The 21424-nt window shown below is 41.4% G+C and overlaps 2 protein-coding genes across 2 annotated transcripts in view; both read left to right on the forward strand.

Annotated features, from left to right (window-relative positions):
- The first annotated feature begins 11507 nt into the window (after positions 1-11507).
- On the forward strand, positions 11508-14220 carry LOC146568717 (homeobox protein SIX3-like). Its single transcript, XM_085284943.1, has 2 exons — positions 11508-12872; positions 13424-14220. Exons 1-2 carry the CDS (start codon positions 12178-12180, stop codon positions 13566-13568), a joined length of 840 nt encoding a protein of 279 aa, XP_085141069.1. The 5' UTR covers positions 11508-12177; the 3' UTR covers positions 13569-14220.
- A 4452-nt stretch (positions 14221-18672) lies between these two features.
- LOC146568718 (protein kinase C epsilon type-like) overlaps positions 18673-21424 on the forward strand; it is a 53539-nt gene continuing 50787 nt past the window's right edge. Inside the window, exon 1 of the mRNA XM_085284944.1 lies at positions 18673-19949. Within this exon, the coding sequence (XP_085141070.1) occupies positions 19605-19949 (345 nt within the window). The 5' untranslated portion in view covers positions 18673-19604. The remainder of the gene's footprint in view (positions 19950-21424) is intronic.

The raw sequence follows: 21424 nt of genomic DNA on the forward strand, positions 1-21424 counted from the left end.
CGTGTTTATGTCTTCCTCTGCAGTGATGCTAGTGGTTGTTGTGCGCTTTTCAGTTCAAGATCACCTGACCTGGTTGACCCTGACACTCAGAACAACTTGTGCCAGATGAAAAACCAACAGATGAATTGTTTTCTTAGCAGAGAGGGAGATGCTAGTGGTATTTCTTCGAACTCTGCACTCTTAGGTCTCCATTTCTTTTACTTATTTTTTTCCCTTTTCACCCACTCCTGGTGCTTTCACTTGAGTTCTCCTTCCACCCACTCTTGTCTATTCATTGTAAAGGGTTTTTTGCTTGATGCGGTAACCTTGAGCGAGAGTAATGGTGGCCTGGTGATTTAGTACCCAATGAGAGCCCAAATAAGACCAATTTGCACACACTGTGAAACATCATTTACACACAGCTCCCTGAACCTTTGTGTGTGTGTTTGTGTGTCTCAGCATATGATTTTGAGTGAAGTAATTTAGCAGATGAACGCGTGGCCATTGTTAGAGGGATAATCTGGCTCTTGCTGCTCAGATAGGTTAACATCCAGCAGATTAGACCAGATTACCCCCAACCACACCAGACTGTTGCCTCCCTCCCTTTACCTCCATATTTCTGAGTAACCCCTCCCCTCCACCTTTCACTCATTCTGTTTCATCAGGCTTTAGCTTCCTCTAACTCCTACAACATTTATTCCTACCACCCGGCTAATAGTCCGACTGCATTTTCCTCTTTATTGCCAGATTCGGAGACACATACCTCAGGTCAGCCGCAATCAAAAGGCGAAAAGCCGTGCATTACTGTCAAAGATTCAGGCCTGTTTTATGCTAGTTGTTTATGGAGCTTTATCATCTTGTGAAATATGTATGTCAACCTTCTGTGGATTTAAAACTTCTGCATCTAATTCTTGTTTGCTAAAGTTATTAAAGATACATGTTGTACAATAATTTCACCCTGAAAAAAAGCAGTTCAAAGAAGTCCTTAAGAGAAATTATATTCATGCTCATGCTTAGTTTATGTAAACTATTGAGCACAACTGCAGGTACAATGATAGGCTATTAAAGCATTACTATGCATAAAATACAGTATAATTGGATCATAAATGATCCCACTCAGACATTTCAGTTGCTCAAACAGTTTAATTGCTTGTGGGTTAGCATTGTTGTTTTATTCAAGACACAATAATTACATTCATTCATTCGAAGACTGATCAATAAATAATCTTAGGCCTGCGTGATCACAGGTTGGCATCTAAGCCTGTCAATAAGTCATCTTTAAATGTATAAAGCATTGAGTGATATACTCCTTCCCTTTCTGTGCCAGATTTACTAAAAGTGCTGCAGGCAGATTAACTTTCTCTGAGTTACACAAAAACTTTCTGCAGGAAAAAAAAAATCTACAGATGAAGGAAAAATCTTAATGTAACTCATTCTCCTCATTTCGTTTCCTTTGATATATGGTTTCATTTCCCTCTCCTGCCGACTTTGCATGAATATGTCTAGCTGGAGGGTGTTAATGCATTAGCTCTGTGTGGCTATCCGTGTGTTTCACTACATCTGCACGTGTACCGTGTGTCTCTGCCTTGAGAAGCCTAGGAGCCAGCTGTTTGTTCAGGTTCCAGCCAGCTGTTTGTATTTTTGGCCGCTAGTGTTTGTTTGTCAGGTCGCTGCTGTGTTTATCTCGTTCAAGCTATTAATTGAAAGCACTGCCAGTGGTGAGATGACACTAACATAACACAGGATAATGATGTAATTATTGGCTTTACATCTGGACCAGCTGTCCTAAAGCATCCTAGCAAGCATTGTTAGTTAAATTATCTGATTATTTTGTTTATTCATCTATAAGTGAGGTGTTTGTGTTTTAAAGTCTGTCACACGATCTGTCACATTTCAGTGCGTATTTGCGAGCATCTGTGTGTGTTTGTGTGACACACAAATGTCCTCACTTGTTTCGGCATTTAGATATATTTTTGGACACTGACACAAGTTTTGTTTTGCTTGCCTGTATATACATAAAAAATCTACATGGACATAATGTGTAGAATATCAGCTTTCATTTGAGGGTATCTGCATTCAAATTGGATGAAGGGTTTAAGAGTTTCAGCTCCTTAAAAATTAATTACATTACAAAAGTAATTGGACAATTTCATGGGCAGGTGTGGGCAATTCCTTTGTCATGTCATTATCAACTAAGCAGATAAAAGGCCTGGAGTTGATTTGAGGTGTGTTGCTTGCATTTAGAAGATTTTGCTGTGAACGGACAACATGCAGTCAAAGGAGCTCTCCATGCAGGTGATACAAGCCAACCTTAACCTGCAAAAAGAAAAACGCATCTGAGAAACTGCGACAATATTAGGACTGGGGAAACCTACAGTTTGGTACATCCTGAGAAAGAAAGAAAGAAAGTACCGATGAAGTCAGCAACACAAAAAGACTGGTGATGATCGCAGAATAATTTCCATGGTGAGGAAAAATGCCTTCACAACAGCCAACCAAGTGAACAATACTCTCCAGGAGTGAGGCGCATCAATATCGAATCTACAATGAAGAAAAGACTTCATGAAAGTAAATACAGAGGGTCCACTGCAAGGTGCAAGCCACTCATAGAAAAGCTAGTTTGGACTTTGCTAAAAAAGAAAAAAAAAACATCTAAAAAAGCCAGTACAGTTCTGGAAAAACATTCTTTTGGGCAGATGAAACCAAGATCAACCTCTGTCAGAATGATGGCAAGAAAAAAGTACAGAGAAGGTGGGGAACGGCTCCAAAGTGTAGCACATCACATCATCATCTGTAAAACACAGCAGGGGCAGTGTGATGGCTTGGGTGTGCATGGCTGCCAGTGGCACTGGGACACTAGTGTTTATTGATGATGGACAGACAGGACAGAAGCAGGACAGAATTCCGAGGTCTTCAGAGACATGCTGTCTGCTCAAATCCAGCTACATGCAGTCAAACTGATTGGTATTTATACAGGGAGTGCAGAATTATTAGGCAAATGAGTATTTTGTCCACATCATCCTCTTCATGCATGTTGTCTTACTCCATGCTGTATAGGCTCGAAAGCCTACTACCAATTAAGAGGGATGCAGCAGTCTCAAAATTGCAAAGCTTCTGAAGCGTGATCATCGAACAATCAAGCGTTTCATTCAAAATAGTCAACAGGGTCGCAAGAAGCGTGTGGAAAAACCAAGGCGCCAAATAACTGCCCATGAACTGAGAAAAGTCAAGCGTGCAGCTGCCAAGATGCCACTTGCCACCAGTTTGGCCATATTTCAGAGCTGCAACATCACTGGAGTGCCCAAAAGCACAAGGTGTGCAATACTCAGAGACATGGCCAAGGTAAGAAAGGCTGAAAGACGACCACCACTGAACAAGACACACAAGCTGAAACGTCAAGACTGGGCCAAGAAATATCTCAAGACTGATTTTTCTAAGGTTTTATGGACTGATGACATGAGAGTGAGTCTTGATGGGCCAGATGGATGGGCCCGTGGCTGGATTGGTAAAGGGCAGAGAGCTCCAGTCCGACTCAGACGCCAGCAAGGTGGAGGTGGAGTACTGGTTTGGGCTGGTATCATCAAAGATGAGCTTGTGGGGCCTTTTCGGGTTGAGGATGGAGTCAAGCTCAACTCCCAGTCCTACTGCCAGTTTCTGGAAGACACCTTCTTCAAGCAGTGGTACAGGAAGAAGTCTGCATCCTTCAAGAAAAACATGATTTTCATGCAGGACAATGCTCCATCACACGCGTCCAAGTACTCCACAGCGTGGCTGGCAAGAAAGGGTATAAAAGAAGAAAAACGAATGACATGGCCACCTTGTTCACATGATCTGAACCCCATTGAGAACCTGTGGTCCATCATCAAATGTGAGATTTACAAGGAGGGAAAAGGGTACACCTCTCTGAACAGTGTCTGGGAGGCTGTGGTTGCTGCTGCACGCAATGTTGATGGTGAACAGATCAAAACACTGACAGAATCCATGGAAGGCAGGCTTGAGTGTCCTTGCAAAGAAAGGTGGCTATATTGGTCGCTGATTTGTTTTTGTTTTGTTTTTGAATGTCAGAGATGTATATTTGTGAATGTGGAGATGTTATATTGGTTTCACTGGTAAAAATAAATAATTGTAATGGGTATATATTTGTTTTTTGTTAAGTTGCCCAATAATTATGCACAGTAATAGTCACCTGCACACACAGATATCCCCCTAAAATAACTAAAACTAAAAACAAACTAAAAACTACTTCCACAAACATTCAGCTTTGATATTAATGAGTTTTTTGGGTTCATTGAGAACATGGTTGTTGTTCAATAATAAAATTATTCCTCAAAAATACAACTTGCCTAATAATTCTGCACTCCCTGTAATACAGATGGACAAAGGCCCAAAACATACAGCCAAGGAAACCCAGGAGTCCATTAAAGTAAAGAAGTGGAAAATTCTTGAATGGCCAAGTCAGTCACCTGATCTTAACGCAGTTGAGGATGCATTTCACTTGTTGAAGACTAAACTTCAGACAGAAAGGCCCACAAACAAGCAGCAACTGAAAGCTGCTGTAGTAAAGACCTGGCAGAAACCCAGCATGTGATTATGTCCATGAGTTCAAGACTTCAGGCTGTCATTGTCAGCAAAAAGTTTTCAACCAATTATTAGACATTTTATTTTGATTTATTTAATTTGTCTAATTACTTTTGAGCCCCTGAAATAAAGGGATTGTGTTTAAAAATGTTTTAGTTCCTCACATTTATATGCAATCTTTTTCTTCAGCCCATTGAATTAAAGTTGAAAATCTGCACTTCATTTTGGTAATGTACAGAACCAAAATTGGAATAAATTTGTCTCTGTCTAAATATTTATGGACTTTAGTGTAGTTGGACTAATGCCTCACCAATTACAACACTGGGATTGGGTTACCATCCAATCAGGTGATGGGATTAGTAGCTCAGGTACAGTTACTTAAGTACCTTTCCTCCTCAGCTTTGTGTGACAGAAGTTAATTTGCGGTCAAATGGCGACCACACACAACAATGTGTAACACAATATGCCCAAATGTGCAGGAAGCTTTCCTTCCCCTACACTCATATTTGTGTGATGATGATGGGGAATCCCACCAACCTGTTAGGTTTTTTTTTTTTTATTATTATTATTATTTTTTTAACATTTAGCTGATTAGAAGAAAGATAAAAAAGAAAAGTGTATGGAAATGATTAATTACTAGGGTCTTTAATATAATGCTCTGGTATTACTACAAAAGAACAGACAAGCTCTTTAATACATATAGACAAGAAATGCTAACAAACAAAAATGATTATTGTTACACAAATAAAAAAAACAATATGTGAAGGTTTTATGCTGTTTGAAGCTCTTGGTGCTATGTGTGATGTTGGAATTGTAAAATACAGGGTGGGCCATTTATATGGATACACCGTAATAAAATGGGAGTGGTTGGTGATATTAAAGTCCTGTTTGTGGCACATTAGTATATGTGAGGGGGCAAACTCCTCAAAATGGGTGGTGACCATGGTGGCCATTTAGAAGTCAGCCATCTTGGATACAACTTTTGTTTTTTCAATAGGAAGAGGGCCATGTGACACATCAAACTTATTGGTAATGTCACAAGAAAAACAATGGTGTGCTTGGTTTCAACGTAACTTTATTGTTTCATGAGTTATACAAGTTTCTGACAACCTATAAAATGTGTTCAATGTGCTGCCCATTGTGTTGGATTGTCAATGCAACCCTCTTCTCCCACTCTTCACACACTGATAGCAACACCACAGGAGAAATGTCAGCACAGGCATCCAGTATCCGTAGTTTCAGGTGCTGCACATCTCGTATCTTCACACCATAGACAATTGCCTTCAGATGACCCCAAAGATAAAAGTCTAAGGGGGTCAGATCGGGAGACCTTGGGGGCCATTCAACCGGCCCACGACGACCAATCCACTTTCCAGGAAACTGTTCATCTAGGAATGCTCGGACCTGGCACCCATAATGTGATGGTGCACCATCTTGCTGGAAAAACTCAGGGAACGTGCCAGCTTCAGTGCATAAAGAGGGAAACACATCATCATGTAGCAATTTCAAATATCCAGTGGCCTTGAGGTTTCCATTGATGAAGAATGGACCCACTATTGTACCCCATACACCACACCAAACCATCACTTTTGTTGTTCCAACAGTCTTGGAGGGATCCATCCAATGTGGGTTAGTGTCAGACCAATAGCGGTGGTTTTGTTTGTTAACTTCACCATTCACATAAAAGTTTGTCTCATCACTGAACAAAATCTTCTGCGTGAACTGAGGGTCCTGTTCCAATTTTTGTTTTGCCCATTCTGCAAATTCTGTGCGCCGATCTGGGTCATCCTCGTTGAGATGCTGCAGTAGCTGGAGTTTGTAAGGGTGCCATTTGTGAGTAGCTAATATCCGCCGAAGGGATGTTCGACTAATGCCACTCTCCAGTGACATGCGGCGAGTGCTACGCTGTGGGCTCTTGCTGAATGAAGCTAGGACAGCCACTGATGTTTCTTCATTAGTGACAGTTTTCTTGCGTCCACATTTTGGCAAATCCAACACTGAACCAGTTTCACGAAACTTAGCAAGCAGTTTGCTAACTGTAGCATGGGAGATGGGTGGTCAAGATGATAAAGAGTAATGGTGAAAAATCATATTGCATATTAAGTTTTTGCTAATGTTTCATTTGTTACAGGCTCTGTTAATTTCTCTTCATGTAACGTGACCTAAAAAAGTGTAATGAGTTATTAGCAGTAAAACTGATAGCAAGTCTGGTAAAGCAGCTTTTTTTTTATTATGCACTACAGACTCTATACATTGTTTTAATGCACATAGCAATTATAACATCAGACATCCAACTTAGGAAGGTGAACCATCTAAGCAGCGTTTTAATGCACAGTACAGACAGAGAACTGTTAACTTAGCTTTCTCCTTCTAGCGCAGCTTGTTGAATTTATTTTTCCTTTTGGGGAAATATAACAAACACAATACTGTTTGTTCAGCCAGGAACTGAACTAGAACTCAAATGTTATCGATTTACTCTCACTGAAAAAGCCACAGTTTGAAAATGCACTTACCCAAAATGTTAAAGTATTCTTTTAAATTAAAGAATCATCACTATAATTATTGCTATTTCTTTTTCTGATCACTTAATCAACAGTTTATAAGTTTATAACAGTTTGTAAATTGTTGCACAGTCTTGCTGTGCAACAATTTACCCTCGTTTTCTATGTACAATTGTGCTCCAGATTCTCCTGGAAACCTGTAATGGCACAAAAGCACGACAAAGACTCGGGAAGTGATTAGTGGCTTAATGAGGAGGAGGTTTTGGTGGGAGTTTGGGGCCTGTATGGCCACGGGTGAGGGGGTTAGAGTTTTGGGGCTTAAGAGGTCAGTGGAGAGGTTAATTAGGAGCACGGCTTTTGTTTATGAGGGGATAAGGAGATGCAAAGGAGATTCACTTTGTCTCCTCATAGTGTTTCTCCAGCCACCCTGGAAGTGTCATCCACCCGGTTTTAGCCACCTCTGCTTTCCCTCCTCCTCCCCCCACCCCTGATAATTACCCTGCAGCTTGGTGGAGGTGCAGCTGAATTAATATGATTGTCTCCGTTATAACACACTTCCTTCCTCATCATGCATGCACACATACACTTTGAGTATCTTTCCTCAAGTATGTTTGGCATGTCCTTCCTGCTTCCACAGAAGAACGTTTTTTCAACTTGGAGGAGCTCTGGTCGTGACTGTCGCTCAAAGCCGGTTGTGTGAGTCCATTGTTCTGCTGTTACAACACAGATAAAACGGTCTGCAAACAGAAGCATCCACAGACTCGAGCTCGAGTCGAGCAGAATGAGTGAGTCCACATGATGAGTGCGTGTCTGTGAAGACGAGTAAACAGAACTGACAGCTTTCTTGGCCAAAACTTTTACACCACTTTCATTGTGTCTTAAACTGTGCATTAAGTGCATTTAGAAATTAGGCAATAATTGACAAGCTGATGTTATCACCACAAAAATAGTCACAGATGATTGCAAGACATCCTCTGCAATATATGTGTGTAACTGAAGAATAGAAAGAGGGCCAGGAATTAAACGGGAATTATGTATTTATTCAGTGCTTTGAAATGACTGCGAGTGTGTGTGTATATATAATTATTATTTTAATTTAATAATGCCTAAGTTTATTTTATTAAATCCCTAATTAGCAATCCCTTCCTGTCTGCCATTTCTGCTTCTTCTGCCAGTTCGATAACTTATGTTTACTTTACTCGTTAATTTTGGGAATCTTCACCTCAAGGTGTCGTGAAATACAGGTGGGGAAATCTGACTGGAGCACCTGCATGTTTGAATAAAAGTAATGATGCTTTAGAGGAGAATCTTGTTCCATTTAAATTGCATGGAGTTACATTCCCTAACACTGTTTGGATTAAATGCAATTTTTTGTTTTAGCCCTTCTGTGTCTAACCTAAGTGGATGTTGGCCGAAAAATCATGTGGAGTTTTATGTAACTGGAGCTCGTATTCAGCTATATTTGAATGATCGTGGTCTGTGTAAAGTTGTTTAACTGCACATTGAATCTCTGGAATATCAGTATAAGCAAAAAGAAGTGGAATTTCAGCAGTACGTCTCAGTTTTCTTCACATGATAAAGAAATGTTGCTGTAGTTAATGAAATAAATCTGTCAGCACAATTCTTTGGGCTTTAATTGTAAAATACTATTGTTCAAAATTACGCAAAAACTTTTAGCAGCCCATTGCCCAATCAGTCCTGTAATTATAAGATGACATTTTTGTTAATTCACAGAAAATGTTGTTTTATTTATTTTACTGTGGGCATTTTGTGGGAAAAAAAATCAATTGTAGTGAAAAAACAACAACTTTTCCGTCATTTAATTCTTTATCTGTTATTGCATTACTTTGGTGCAGTATTGGCTGTGGGAGAGGTCTTGTCAGTAGGACAAGCTGTAAAATACATGAAAATGCATTTAAAAGTCCAAAACGTTTCCCCTCCTTTACAGTTTCCAGAAGATGTCCAGTAGGCTGGATTGAAGTCTTTGCTAGACCAATTCTGGTCCCCGAACCTTATGTTTGATGCCCCTCTGGTAAAACCTTTTACTACATTTTGCAGGAATGTGCTGGAGAATGGTTAGAGACAATCTGTCTGTGATGTTACACATTTCCCTTCTATACCTGCAGCTGCATAAAGCCCAGAAATATGCACCTTTACCTGCCTTGAAGGCTGATAAGACGTTGGATGCCACCAAAGACGATATAAAAGACTAAGATAGCGTGCTGTCACTCGGCTTGTGAAGTCCTGTAGCAAAGCCTCAAGATATACCAATGTGACAAGGAGGGGTGGTTCTGATAGTAAAACCACTTGCTCATTGGCTAATGACTTGAAAAGTACTTCGCCAATGAGTGAGCAGGACATAGCATGGCTATTCCTCATTTATGAAACTTTTTTTTTTCCAAAATGACCCAACATGAGCGACTTAGTCCTTGAACTCAGCAGGAAAGGTCAAGAAAGAAAGCCTATTCCCAAAGACTTCTATAGGACCAGATATCTTTTTGCAACCACACCTATCATCATCTGGTGGCCTTCAGATAGAAGTAGGTTTAATGCACTACCACATTGGCTTTGTGTTTTTTTCCAACCAGGATTTTATGTCCACCACTGTGGACCATTACTTTTGTTGACGCTGCTTACCCTCAGCTGTCCAGAGCAGGTATCTACAGGGCAAAAGAAAAATGGAGGCCCAAGCAGTCTAAGATCTTAAAAGCTTACTGAACTTTCTCCTTGTCTAGTTCTCTCTTCTGTTTTTTTCTCCTCTTCTTCTGATTCCCGTGGGTTCTTTGTTTGCATAATCTTTGCAGTGCTACATGGTTTCACTGAATACATGCTTACAAAAAAGTGATCACAAAACATATTGATCGTTCATTGTGCAACTAGCTGAAAGTGAATGAAACATGAAGCACATCTTTCATTATTTTAATTGGATTTTAACTTTATTTTTTATGCTTCTTTTTAATCAAGGCCCTTTCTTTTGTGTACTTCTTACCCTGTTGAGCTATTGTAATTCGTTTATGTTGTACTTATTGTATTTTATTCTTATGTTCTATTCATGTAACATTTCTACAAAATATTGCTATTAATCTCTACTTTGTGAACAGTCAATTGGTTTCTCAACATAAAACTCACTGCAGCACAAAAATGATTCTTTTAAACTGATTTTTAGTTTTTCTGTTATTATTTTCCTCAGTGTAATCAGTTCTGTCCCTGGTTAGCTAGCATAAACTAATGTAAGTCTATTATCTACAACCAACCACATGACGTCACGGTCCGTGCTGACAGAAGATGGCTCCGTACATGTTCTCAAAATGTAAACTTTAAGCACTTCTTTCTTAAATTGGTGATTACCTGTTTAGTGTTTCATGTCCTCTTTAACGTCTGCTGTTAGAGAACTTCGAGGCTTGAATGACCACCCTGGTGATCTCAGTAAAATCAGTATCAAAACCCATTATGTCGAAATGTCTTGCATACAGTTTATTTGTTGGATTAATTTAAATTTGAACATATGTATATTTTTCACAGCCCTTCCTCTATTGTTTCCTTGTTGTTTTGCATTAGATTCTTTAATATGTATAAAATATTTGGGATTATTTATTATTTTAGGCTTACTTGATTTGATTTAGGGATTAACCAGAACCATATGTGTCACTCAGGGTGGAAAAACTGGCACACAACCCCTCACATCACAGTGCAGGGACATCTGTCTGTTTGGGTAATTGGCATTAACCCTTTTAAGCCGAGTGACACCATTTTTTTTTACAGCCCACACATCTGCATGGGGGTATTTAGAGGGTGTTTCTATGCGACAGAACAGTGCAAGAAGGTGTCCAGCAAAGATATAAAAGATAGTTTTTGTTGTTTCGATCAAGTACTTTAGCTTGCACATACAAGAGGACGTTCCACTTATTTACACTCGTTTACTGGACTCTGACCATCGTGATCAACCCCAAACTTAACTCTAGCCTTGCATTGCATGCTAAAATATAATGTTCTCCACTGCAGCAATTTTGTTTATTGTCCTAAAAAAGGAGGAAAATCAACACAGTATGACAGTTTAAACAGTTTTATGTGCTCATACCTTAAAGAATACAAGCACAAACATACACAGAGGGGCAAAAGTTGCCACACTTCAAAGCATATGGCCCAGGGCAGCTAAAATGTGTTAATGTTGATTGAATAAACTGCTCCATTACACTAATGTTAGCAGGCTGCATAGACCCGATGCTAATCCAAGGTAAGAGAATGGAGATGGAGCAGCTTATCTCTAAACTCATGGATATTGGAAAATGATTAGAAAAGTGATTAGAGTGGAGGGAGACCACTTAGAGAAACATACGCTTTCAGGTTCTGATGTTGTTCCCAATCACAACAGGACGCTACGCATTACTGCTATTAATGATGCAAGCAGCTTACTGCAAGGAAGAGAGAGGTTATGAGACTGAGGTGATAGGTGTTGATTGCAGTTTTCAACATAATCACCATGGAAATTTAGAATTACAGTGCACTATATACTCACCACCAGGACTTTGCTTTTAGTTCTTCTGCCTTCTGCCATCAGAGCTATGCGTTTCCCTCTTTCTTTATAAACTGTTATATTTACTATGTTGGCACACAGCTTGCACACACAAAGCCTTCACACTGCAACAGTACAAAGAAATTCAAAAGCACTGAAAACTGTAGAATGCTATTTATATTTATTTGTTTATTTATTTTACGCTTGCACAGTTGGTGTGGAGTACCCATAATTTTGTTGTACATGTACAGTGACAGGACTATTCTTCTTCTTCTGTTGACACTGACAGATTAAAAAATTGATGCTGTTTTTGTTTTTGCACTGCAGCCTCCATCTACAGGGGGAAAACAGAATCAACTGTCCACATTAGAAATGCAACCGAAGTGAATTCATCTGTACAGCTAGTGCCAGAGATCACCCAGCTGTGTTTGATTGACAGGGGCGCCATGACAACCCCGCATCAGCTCCCGGGTGTCCAATGAGAAGTCAGAGTCAGTGTCCCTCCCTGACTCCCAGGTGAGTTTAAAAATCAGATTTAAGCAGATTTCTGTCAGATGGTTCACGGAACGCTTTCCGCCTCCTTTTTGGCTTCAGTCTGCGAGCCAGATGGTTTTCAGGTCTCCCCTCGACTTTTTCTCAGCCTCCCGCCTCCTCCTGCCGCACTTTGCGGACGGGTCCCCTGTCCTGGCTCGCTCTCAGTCCCCGGATGACTCTTCCGTGGCTTGCGCTCCCGTTGCCCTCCCGGGACTGTGTTTCTCTGCTGCACAGATCGCCAGCGTGTGCGAGACCCTGGAGGAGACAGGAGACATCGAGCGGCTGGCCCGCTTCCTCTGGTCGCTCCCGGTGACCTCGGACGGCCGCGACTCTATTTCTGAACACGAATCTGTGCAGCGGGCTCGCGCTGTAGTAGCCTTCCACACGGGAAGTTTCCGAGAGCTTTATCACATCCTGGAGACTCACCGCTTCACGCGCGCCTCGCACGGTAAATTGCAGGCGATATGGCTCGAAGCGCACTACCGGGAAGCAGAAAAGCTACGCGGGCGGCCACTCGGACCCGTGGACAAGTACCGCGTGAGGAAGAAGTTCCCGTTACCCAGGACCATCTGGGACGGAGAGCAGAAGACACATTGCTTTAAAGAGCGCACCAGGGGCCTGCTGAGAGAGTGGTACCTGCAGGATCCGTACCCTAATCCGGGCAAGAAGCGGGAGCTGGCACACGCCACCGGACTGACACCGACCCAAGTAGGGAACTGGTTCAAAAACCGCAGACAGAGAGACAGGGCGGCAGCAGCCAAAAACAGGTCAGTAGATTTGACTAGGCTGTGCCCTTGGAAGGTGCACTGAGGTTTGTTTGTCTGTCTTTTGTTTTTGTTTTTAAATAAATGCACGAGTGCATTTGGAGATTTTTTTCGTATCAAGTTACCGTATCTATATCACATTTCAGTTCAGTTTCATTCAGTTTTATTTATGTATCAAATCAAAACAACAGTGTGATGAGACTACTGTTCATACTTACTATTCAGTTGGGAAGTACTAAGGGTGCGCAAAAAGGCCATTCATGCGTAAAAGCGCACGCCCTGCAGCTTGTAGGTTTTCGTTTTCCAGTTGCACAGTCGGTCTTTCTTCACCTTTCTGTCACTACAATTTACTTCAGGGTCAGTGTGCGGGTCAAGCACCGTGCTGATGAAGGCAAAGCAAGGCATGCATGAATGGGCACAAATAGACTCCAGTTTGACAGGGACGGAGATGGCATTAATTTAGTTCATAGGCTGAATTTAATTTCAGTTTTAGTTATAAGTTTTGTGTTCTACTTTACCTAAGTTGATAAAATTTACTTTTTCCCCCTCTTCAGTAATAGGTTGCAGCACCACCACATGTGTTCCGACAGAGCGCGTGCACTAAGCAGAGGAGGCTGTAGTCCAGACGGGAGCACAGAGCGCGCGGATGGAGAAACTCTGCTCTCAGTAACGGACAGTGACTCCGACTTGGACGTCTGACACTTTTAAAAGTGAAATAAACATTTAGGCTCTGCCGTTGGTCAACTGTGAGGAGAATGTGTGTGGACAAACGCTGGTCAGGATTTGCGCTGCAATAAATTCGGCGTATAAAACGCAATATTATTCCACAGGCGAAGCTTACGTTAACTTTTTCTGGGTGTTTTTCTTTCTTTTTGGTTTTTGGTGGTCTTCAGGTACAAATTTTGAATTGTAACCACCGATTTTATTTAAACTGCGTTATTGGAGGGTGAGTGCACATCTGCTGACCCAGTTTGTCATGAGCATAATTAAACACGCATCAAGCAATGCACTCCTGTTGGACTTTAAACCCAGGGACCCCCCAAAGAGAAGACTGAAAACTGCCAGTGAGCGAATCACTTTCATTCTCACTCATTTTCTCAAATTATGTGTCATAAAAAATCAGTCTAGTTGTTCCTTTAGAGGCTCAAGGTGGACTCCTAAATGTTTACTGTAGACAATCAGTCAGCACCACTGAATTCTGCCTGCTCCCTGTCTGTTTGTATTTTAATAACCGTTTTTTGTCAACTTGCCATCTTTTCGTTATTTAAAATTTACTGTGTAGCCATGTTCTGTCTACTTGATGTTCATTTTAATGCTGAATAAATGTTTTTTGGTATTTTATAGAAATAAAGTTATTTATTATATCACTGTTATGAATACTTTTGTAATGATCCGTAACCAAAAACCTGTCATGTAAACAGTTAACACACACACAAAAAAACACAATTTATGATTACAGTAAATACTAGTATTTACTAGTATTGATTGCAAATGACTCGCATGTGGCTTCAGCCTAAAATGTGTTCTTAAGGGGTGACCTAAAGGGATTTATCAAAGCATATAAAGCTTATCAAAGCTTTGTTGTTTTCTGATTGATCCAAAACCCCAAATAAGGGAAAAACATACATATAGAATTGCAAATAAAAACTTTGCTTAAATAAACTCAAACTATCCCTTTTTTCAACCAGTTGAGTATTAAAACCGTGCAGAATACGTTTAATAATCGTGTTGGATTTTCCGTAAGTATTCGTTTATTTTTGCCTACTTTTGCGATCAGTATGTTTAACCTGACTTTCCCGCAAAATGGCCTCGATTCCGGTCCACACAGTGACCTTTTTTGTATGCCAAATATTTTTATACACCTGTATACATGCAAACTACGCCTACATATATGGATAGATATTATTTAAATACTCTCACTTTCTGGAAACGCTATTTAACAAAGTAAATGCACACCGGCTCCACCTAGTGGTAACATTAAATTCAATTTCTGTAGAAAACCAACGACTGTTTTCTACAGTCATTGGTTTATACCCGTTTATGTAAGTCCAATCTGTTAAAGCTGAAACTATGCAGTAGTTGATACAATACTTCAATAGTGATTCACCCACTCTACAGTAATATAACCGGACTTTACTGCACCACTACTGCCTTTATTGGGGTTTTTAATGTATTGTACATTTTAAGTTAAAAAAGAAGAAGAAGAAGAAAGAAACAGAGAGAGAGAGACTTTTAATTCTAATGTGCCACATGTCTATATATTTTTAAACCATCATCTCCAACATTAGTCTGGCTCCACCACTTGGGTAGTATTTCTGAGACAACTGACTCATATTTCTTGGCATTTATCTTGGTTCGGCGTGAGTCACACTATCCTGTGAAGCGCGAGAAGATCAGAATAGCATTTTGTTTTAACATGCAATGGTTTTCCAGCACAGACGACTGGACGACCTTTTTCCTCCTGACCATTGCAAAATGGCAACGATCTCCGAGCTGCACTTGAACACAGCGTTCAGTGACATCACGACTGATAGCGTCATCCTTCCGGTGATACTTTTCTTGCACCAGCAGGTGGCGCAGTTGGACAGGCCTGATCATAAACTGCATAGGCCAGGGGTGCCCAATCCCAGTCCTCGAGAGCTACCGTCCTGCAGCTTTTAGATGCATCCTTGTTCCCACACACCTGAATCAAATGAATGGCTTGTTATCAGGCCTTTGCCAAACATGATGGCATGCTGAAGAGATCAAACCATTTGATTCAGCTGTGTTGGAGTAGGGATGCATCTAAAAGCTGCAGGACGGTAGCTCTCGAGGACCGGGATTGGGCACCCCTGGCATAGGCGTTAATAAACAGTCTCTGATGATATGATGACATTTTACTCATCATTCTATTTAATTTACTAGATCATAATTTGATATCTAAATAAATAAATAATACATTATTTCAGACAGGAGAACCAGCTGGATGTAGCGGAGTGGAAGATGCTACTGTTTTCACTGGACAGAATTAGAAATGAGTATGTCAGGGGGACACCTTTAGAGACAAAGTATAGAGGTAAGCTTGAGAGAGTTTGGACATGTGAAGAGGAGGGATGGTGGATATATTGGGTAAAGGGTATAGAAAATGGAGCTGCCAGACAGGCCACAGTAATGGAAGTAGGAGGACACACAGAGGGTTGGTGTGACAAACAAGGATACTAGGCATAGGACACGATAGAGGCCACTGTGGCCTAAGTGAGTATCCAAAAGAAGACTTTTGCTTGTGATAAGACCTGGGTACCTCTTCTACCACTGGCTCCATGGTTAAGATGCTCAGATTCCTCCATAGGGAAAAAATATGAAAAAAGACATGGCCAAGAGGCTCTTTGTGAAGATGTGTTTGTTATGTTTTCAGCAGCTGTAATTGTAAGAGTTATATTTCAATTCCAAACCAACAAAGGAATAAACAAGCAGCACGTTCGGAGGAGAAGAAATGATGACGTTTGATTATGGTTTCGCTCTGTTTAAGGACTAGTGGAGGCAGACAGCAGGGAAAAGCTGGAGTTTTAGCAGATACTTTGCAGTTATAAGTTCCAGGATGTGTATGTTGCTTGAGCGAGTGCACAGGAGGTCAGGGCTTCACTAACATAGAGTCCAGAAGATTTATGACAAAAACAGCGCTATGCTTGTGGTGTAGTTTTAAATAAAGTTTAGAACAGCATAAGTAATGAATATATATCTAAATTTGATTGTTTTGAGTACTGGCATGTCTTGGGACATTTCTGAAATTGCATCACTCACTGCTGATTTAAAAAGTCAAACATCTATTATACTCTTATAGGAGTAGCCAGTATTACTGTAGTACTTTATAAGATACTAAAATACTATTCCAGCAATTTGAAAAAGTGTAGATGGTTTCTTACTTTCAGGGCTCTTTCATGTGAGAAGAAATGTGAAAACAGAGGTTCTGGAGCATTTTCATGTAATATTTTGGAACTATTCTAAGTTTCTATTTGGGGAAAGAAACTATAGACATTTTGGGTGAATATGATAATTTTTATAGAAAATGGGCAATTTATTAAAAAAATATAATTAAATGTAATGTTTTTTTATTATCACATGAAATGTAATGAAAGAATATGAATTTTTAAGGAGGCTCTACCTCCTCCCTGTATATGTGGATAAAACCCACCAACCCTTTTTATAGTCTGTTAAAATTTGAATTAATCTCTAAATCTAGTTAAATGAAGTTATTTGGTGATGATTTGATGATGACATTTCAGAACATTTATTATGTAAATATGCTGAATTTAGGCTAGTTAAATTCCATAAGTACAGTGGAAAAAAAGAGTAGCAATTTGCAGTTTTTAAGGGACAAGAGAAAAAACCCAGAATATAATTATTTTTTCGAAGAACTGGTAACTGTTTGCTTTAAGGTAAGAAGGGGATAGGGTACTCTAAAATTGAACCTAAACCCCTATAAAAGTAATGGTTGATTATAAAATAATAAGAAGGGCTCATTGGATTACTCTACAATATAGCCTGGAGCCCTATTATTGTGGTGTAATTACAATGTAAGAAGAGAAGGTTAGCCTAGTCTAAAAGGCAGCCTGGACCCCTAATAGTAACATGTAATTACAAAAATAAGACAGGGTCTTTAGGATAATCTATTATACAGCCTTCAACCCTAGTAGTAATGTCTGATTACAAAAGAAGAAGGGATTTAGGAGCTTCAGGATATAGGGAAGTAATGCAGCCTGAAGCTCTATTAGTATGTATTGTATCTTGAAGCATATTAGACTACTCTAAAATACAGCCTAGACACCTATTAATGTGTAATTACAAAATAAGAAGTGCTCTTTGGGATACTCCATAATATAATGAAGCCTGGAACACTTTATAATACAGACTGTAGCTCTGTTAGTATCTACAATGTAAGAAGGGATGCTTAGATTACTGTAAAAGGCATCCTGGAACCCTAATTAAATACAAAGCAGGGTTGAAACCCTTTATAATAAAGCCTAACCCCAGGAATACAACAGACATGGTTCCGGCTTTTCATCACCACTGGAGCCGACTGCACCTGCTCAAGACAATGCTTGTAATTCTACCAGACGTACCACAAGTGTCCAAGCGGCTCTCTGCTCCACGTTGCTTAAAATAGGCCTAGTCTGTTTTTTCTCTGTCTGTCTGTCTGTCTGTCTTTTTAGGAAGACATGTCAATCTGCACAGAGCAGATGACAAGGGCAGAAAGTCTGACAGAAAATCGATGCGGACAGTGTCATAACTTTTCAATTTTCCCTGTGAAACCATCAAAGCTTGCAAACAATGAAATAAAAATTGTGTAAAAGGCAGTTGGGATACTCTTTAATAAAGCTTTATTACTTAAAAATGTTTAGTGTTAAAATGATTTAATCTTAAAAACAACAAACAACTGTTGACTATGACTCATTTTTTAAGTATCATTGGGAATCTGTAGTATTTTAGGAACCTGAAAATCACATCCTATATTCAGGGTGTGGTAAAACGCGGGCTGTATTATAAAGTGCTGCCACCAGATTTACTCAACAATATCAGCCCTGTCTCTTCAGACTCTCTAACTGTGCGTGAGGCTGTCTGTGGTCATGCATGAGGACTGATGGGCTCTGTGGGCTGTCTGGCCATGACACGCGCGTTCACACATACACATTACTCCACGCCTGCGGGTGAATTCCATCGCCCCTCTTTTAAAAACACCTCTTCCAGCTGAGCACACACACACACGCACACATGTATGTATGCACGCACGCACGCGCACACAGATTCTCTCTGTCTTTCTTTTCTCTCATCCGGCGCAGAAGCCCGGCAACGCGGGTGACGCGTTTTGCGCATTTCCTGCAGCTCGCGCTCACTCACAGATTCAGGAGCGAGGGGACGGGAAGCGAGGGGAGCGCGCAGAGAGCGAAAGGAGAAAAAAAAAAGCGAAACGGGAGCGGAGCACTGGGATGTGTTTGGGGTGCTCGTGAACCCCCCAAAAAACCGTCATTTGGGGGGGTGGGGGGGCAATAAAAGGCACTGCTTTCCGAGGGTTACGCGCAAATATCGCGGTGCCGTGAGGTCTTAGGAAGGAGATTATCCAGGAGAGGAGCGAGTGAGCCGAGACGGGCTGGAAGAGGAGAACCAATCCCGGATGGCTAGGCGCGGCTGGTCGCGCTCTCTTCCACCCTGACCCGGGAGAGACACACGAGGACCGCGGGGAAGCTCCGGGACTTCACGTGAACGTGAGCCAGTCAACCTGCGTTTCTGATCAGAGACATTCATACCCCGTTCTGTTTCCGCGGTAACAGGAATTTTGTGTGGCTCACGAGACCGATCGTAAACAAACAAGGCAGCCGCCTCGGTGGGAGAGCGTCCACCAGGAGACCCCTGAAGGGTGTGAGTCCGCGTTATTTCTGCGTTTTTCAGTCTGCTGGGGATCAGTCAGCTGCCCTGTTGGCGTCTCTGCGCGCGTGTGTGGATAACGAGCTGTTCTGATATGGCTGTACTAGACTGAGAGTCCAAGGAGCCAGCGGCATTATGGGATGTAGCAGGACTGTGCAGTGACCCCGCTCATTGGAAGGAAACACTCTGTGTACAGGAGCAGGAACAGGCAGACTAGCCTAAACACACACACACACACACACACACACACACACACACACACACACACACACACACACACACACACACACACACACACACACTCATCCTTTTACGCACACACACTTCCCAGCAGCCATGCCTGTGTTCAGTGGTCTGTTGAAGGTGCGGGTTTGTGAGGCGGTGGACCTAAAGCCCACTCCATGGGCGCTGCGTCACGCAGTGGGGAAGAGCGGCTCCTTCCTGCTGGACCCCTACCTGGCTCTGAATCTGGATCAGACCCGACTAGGCCAGACCGCCACCAGAACCAAGACCAACAGTCCCGTTTGGCACCAGGAGTTCTGCACCGAGGTGCGTGAGGGAAGGAGCCTGGAGCTGTCAGTGTTCCACGATGCACCCATCGGGTATGATGACTTTGTGGCCAACTGCACCATCCAGCTGGAGGACCTGCTGCAGAACGGAACCAGGCACTACGAAGACTGGGTATGCGTTTGATCTGTAGCTGTGTATGCGTGTGTGTAGGTGTGCGTGTCTGTAGGTGAAAGCCACAGTTTTGCATGTGCAGGTGGAAGGAAATCCTAAACACTGTATCTGCATAGTGTATTTTATGTGGTCTATTAGGCTGTGGTATGCATGCCATTGCTTGACTGCTTGTTTCATGTTCCTGTTCACAGTGAACAGCTAGGAAAAAGTATTCCCAGGTTTCACCTGTCGGTTATTATTGCGTAAGGAATCAATACTGTTGGTCTTCTATTCCCAAAATTCAAACGTGAGCCTTTGCCACACCAGTGGGTGAAACTGAAAAAGACTACAATATGATGGCGAGGACTTTAGGACCTTATTATGCTTGTTTTCTGCTCACAAGAGGTCCGCCCTCCCCTCCAGCTTCAGGTTCCTATTACAGACAGTATAAAAGATGGTGGTGGCTTCCAGGTCTGAAAAGTGAAACTAACATGACAGTACCTTCAACCAAGATTCTTTGTAATATCCACCAGGGGGTGATACTCATGGTTACGGACCTACTAGAGTCCATTTTGGAAGATTTTGATCAGTCGGCTAACGTTTGACAAGTTGTTAGCTGGTTTCACAATCAAATCTGCCCCTCTTTCCGTATAGTCAGTTTAAAAAACATGAAAAATGATAAGAGTGTGATTGCTTCAGAACAAGACTTTTCTAAACCACCAGTTTCATGTTACAATACCAGCATCTATCTCCTAAAGGCTCCATTTCACACTGAAGTTTCCTCTCTTGTTGTAACCTGATGTTCAAACCGTCTGTTTGTGAATTGTAGCCAGTGAGAGGCTAGTTGATTTAAAGGGGAAAAAGGTTGTTTCAGAAGGTAGATAAACCAAGGGCCTGCACCAAGGTCCAGTGTAATGCTCGACTTAAAAGTCTGCAGCACTGATTTTTTCCTTCACAGAAATATAACTACACTTAACAGCTACACAATATGTCCACTTTAATCGGTAACAAATATATGTTTAACTCTAGTTTCATTCAGTATCAAGACTGACACCATCCCTATCCAGTGAAACCTCTGGTTTCAGTTCAGAGCCTTTTACAATGAAGTGGGCCTTCATATTTATGACAACGTTAGTGAGGCAAGGCGGAGATGGTTTGGACATGTGCAGAGGAGGGATAGTGGATATACTGAACAAAGGATGTTAAATATGGAGCTGCCAGGCAGGAGGAAAAGAGGAAGACCATAGAGAAGATTCGTGGATGTTGTGAAGGAGAACATGCGGAGGAAGATGCTAGGGATAGGATCAAGAAGGAAGAAGAAGATGTTTACCTTATGTTTATTATTAAATGCTCTCTTCCAGTGTCAAACATTTGCACTGAGCTCTTCGTCAGAGCCTCCACTTCTGTTATTCATATTCCTTAGCTGTGCTGCAGTCTGTCGTTGTCACACTGCAGGTGTGTATGGATATAACAGCTGGAGTCTGACTGATACCACA

Source organism: Mchenga conophoros, linkage group LG8 (genome assembly GCF_057382185.1).
Source record: "Mchenga conophoros isolate Kocher_MC1m ecotype Shallow Benthic linkage group LG8, M_conophoros_male_GT1.1, whole genome shotgun sequence".
Classification (NCBI taxonomy): domain Eukaryota; kingdom Metazoa; phylum Chordata; class Actinopteri; order Cichliformes; family Cichlidae; genus Mchenga; species Mchenga conophoros.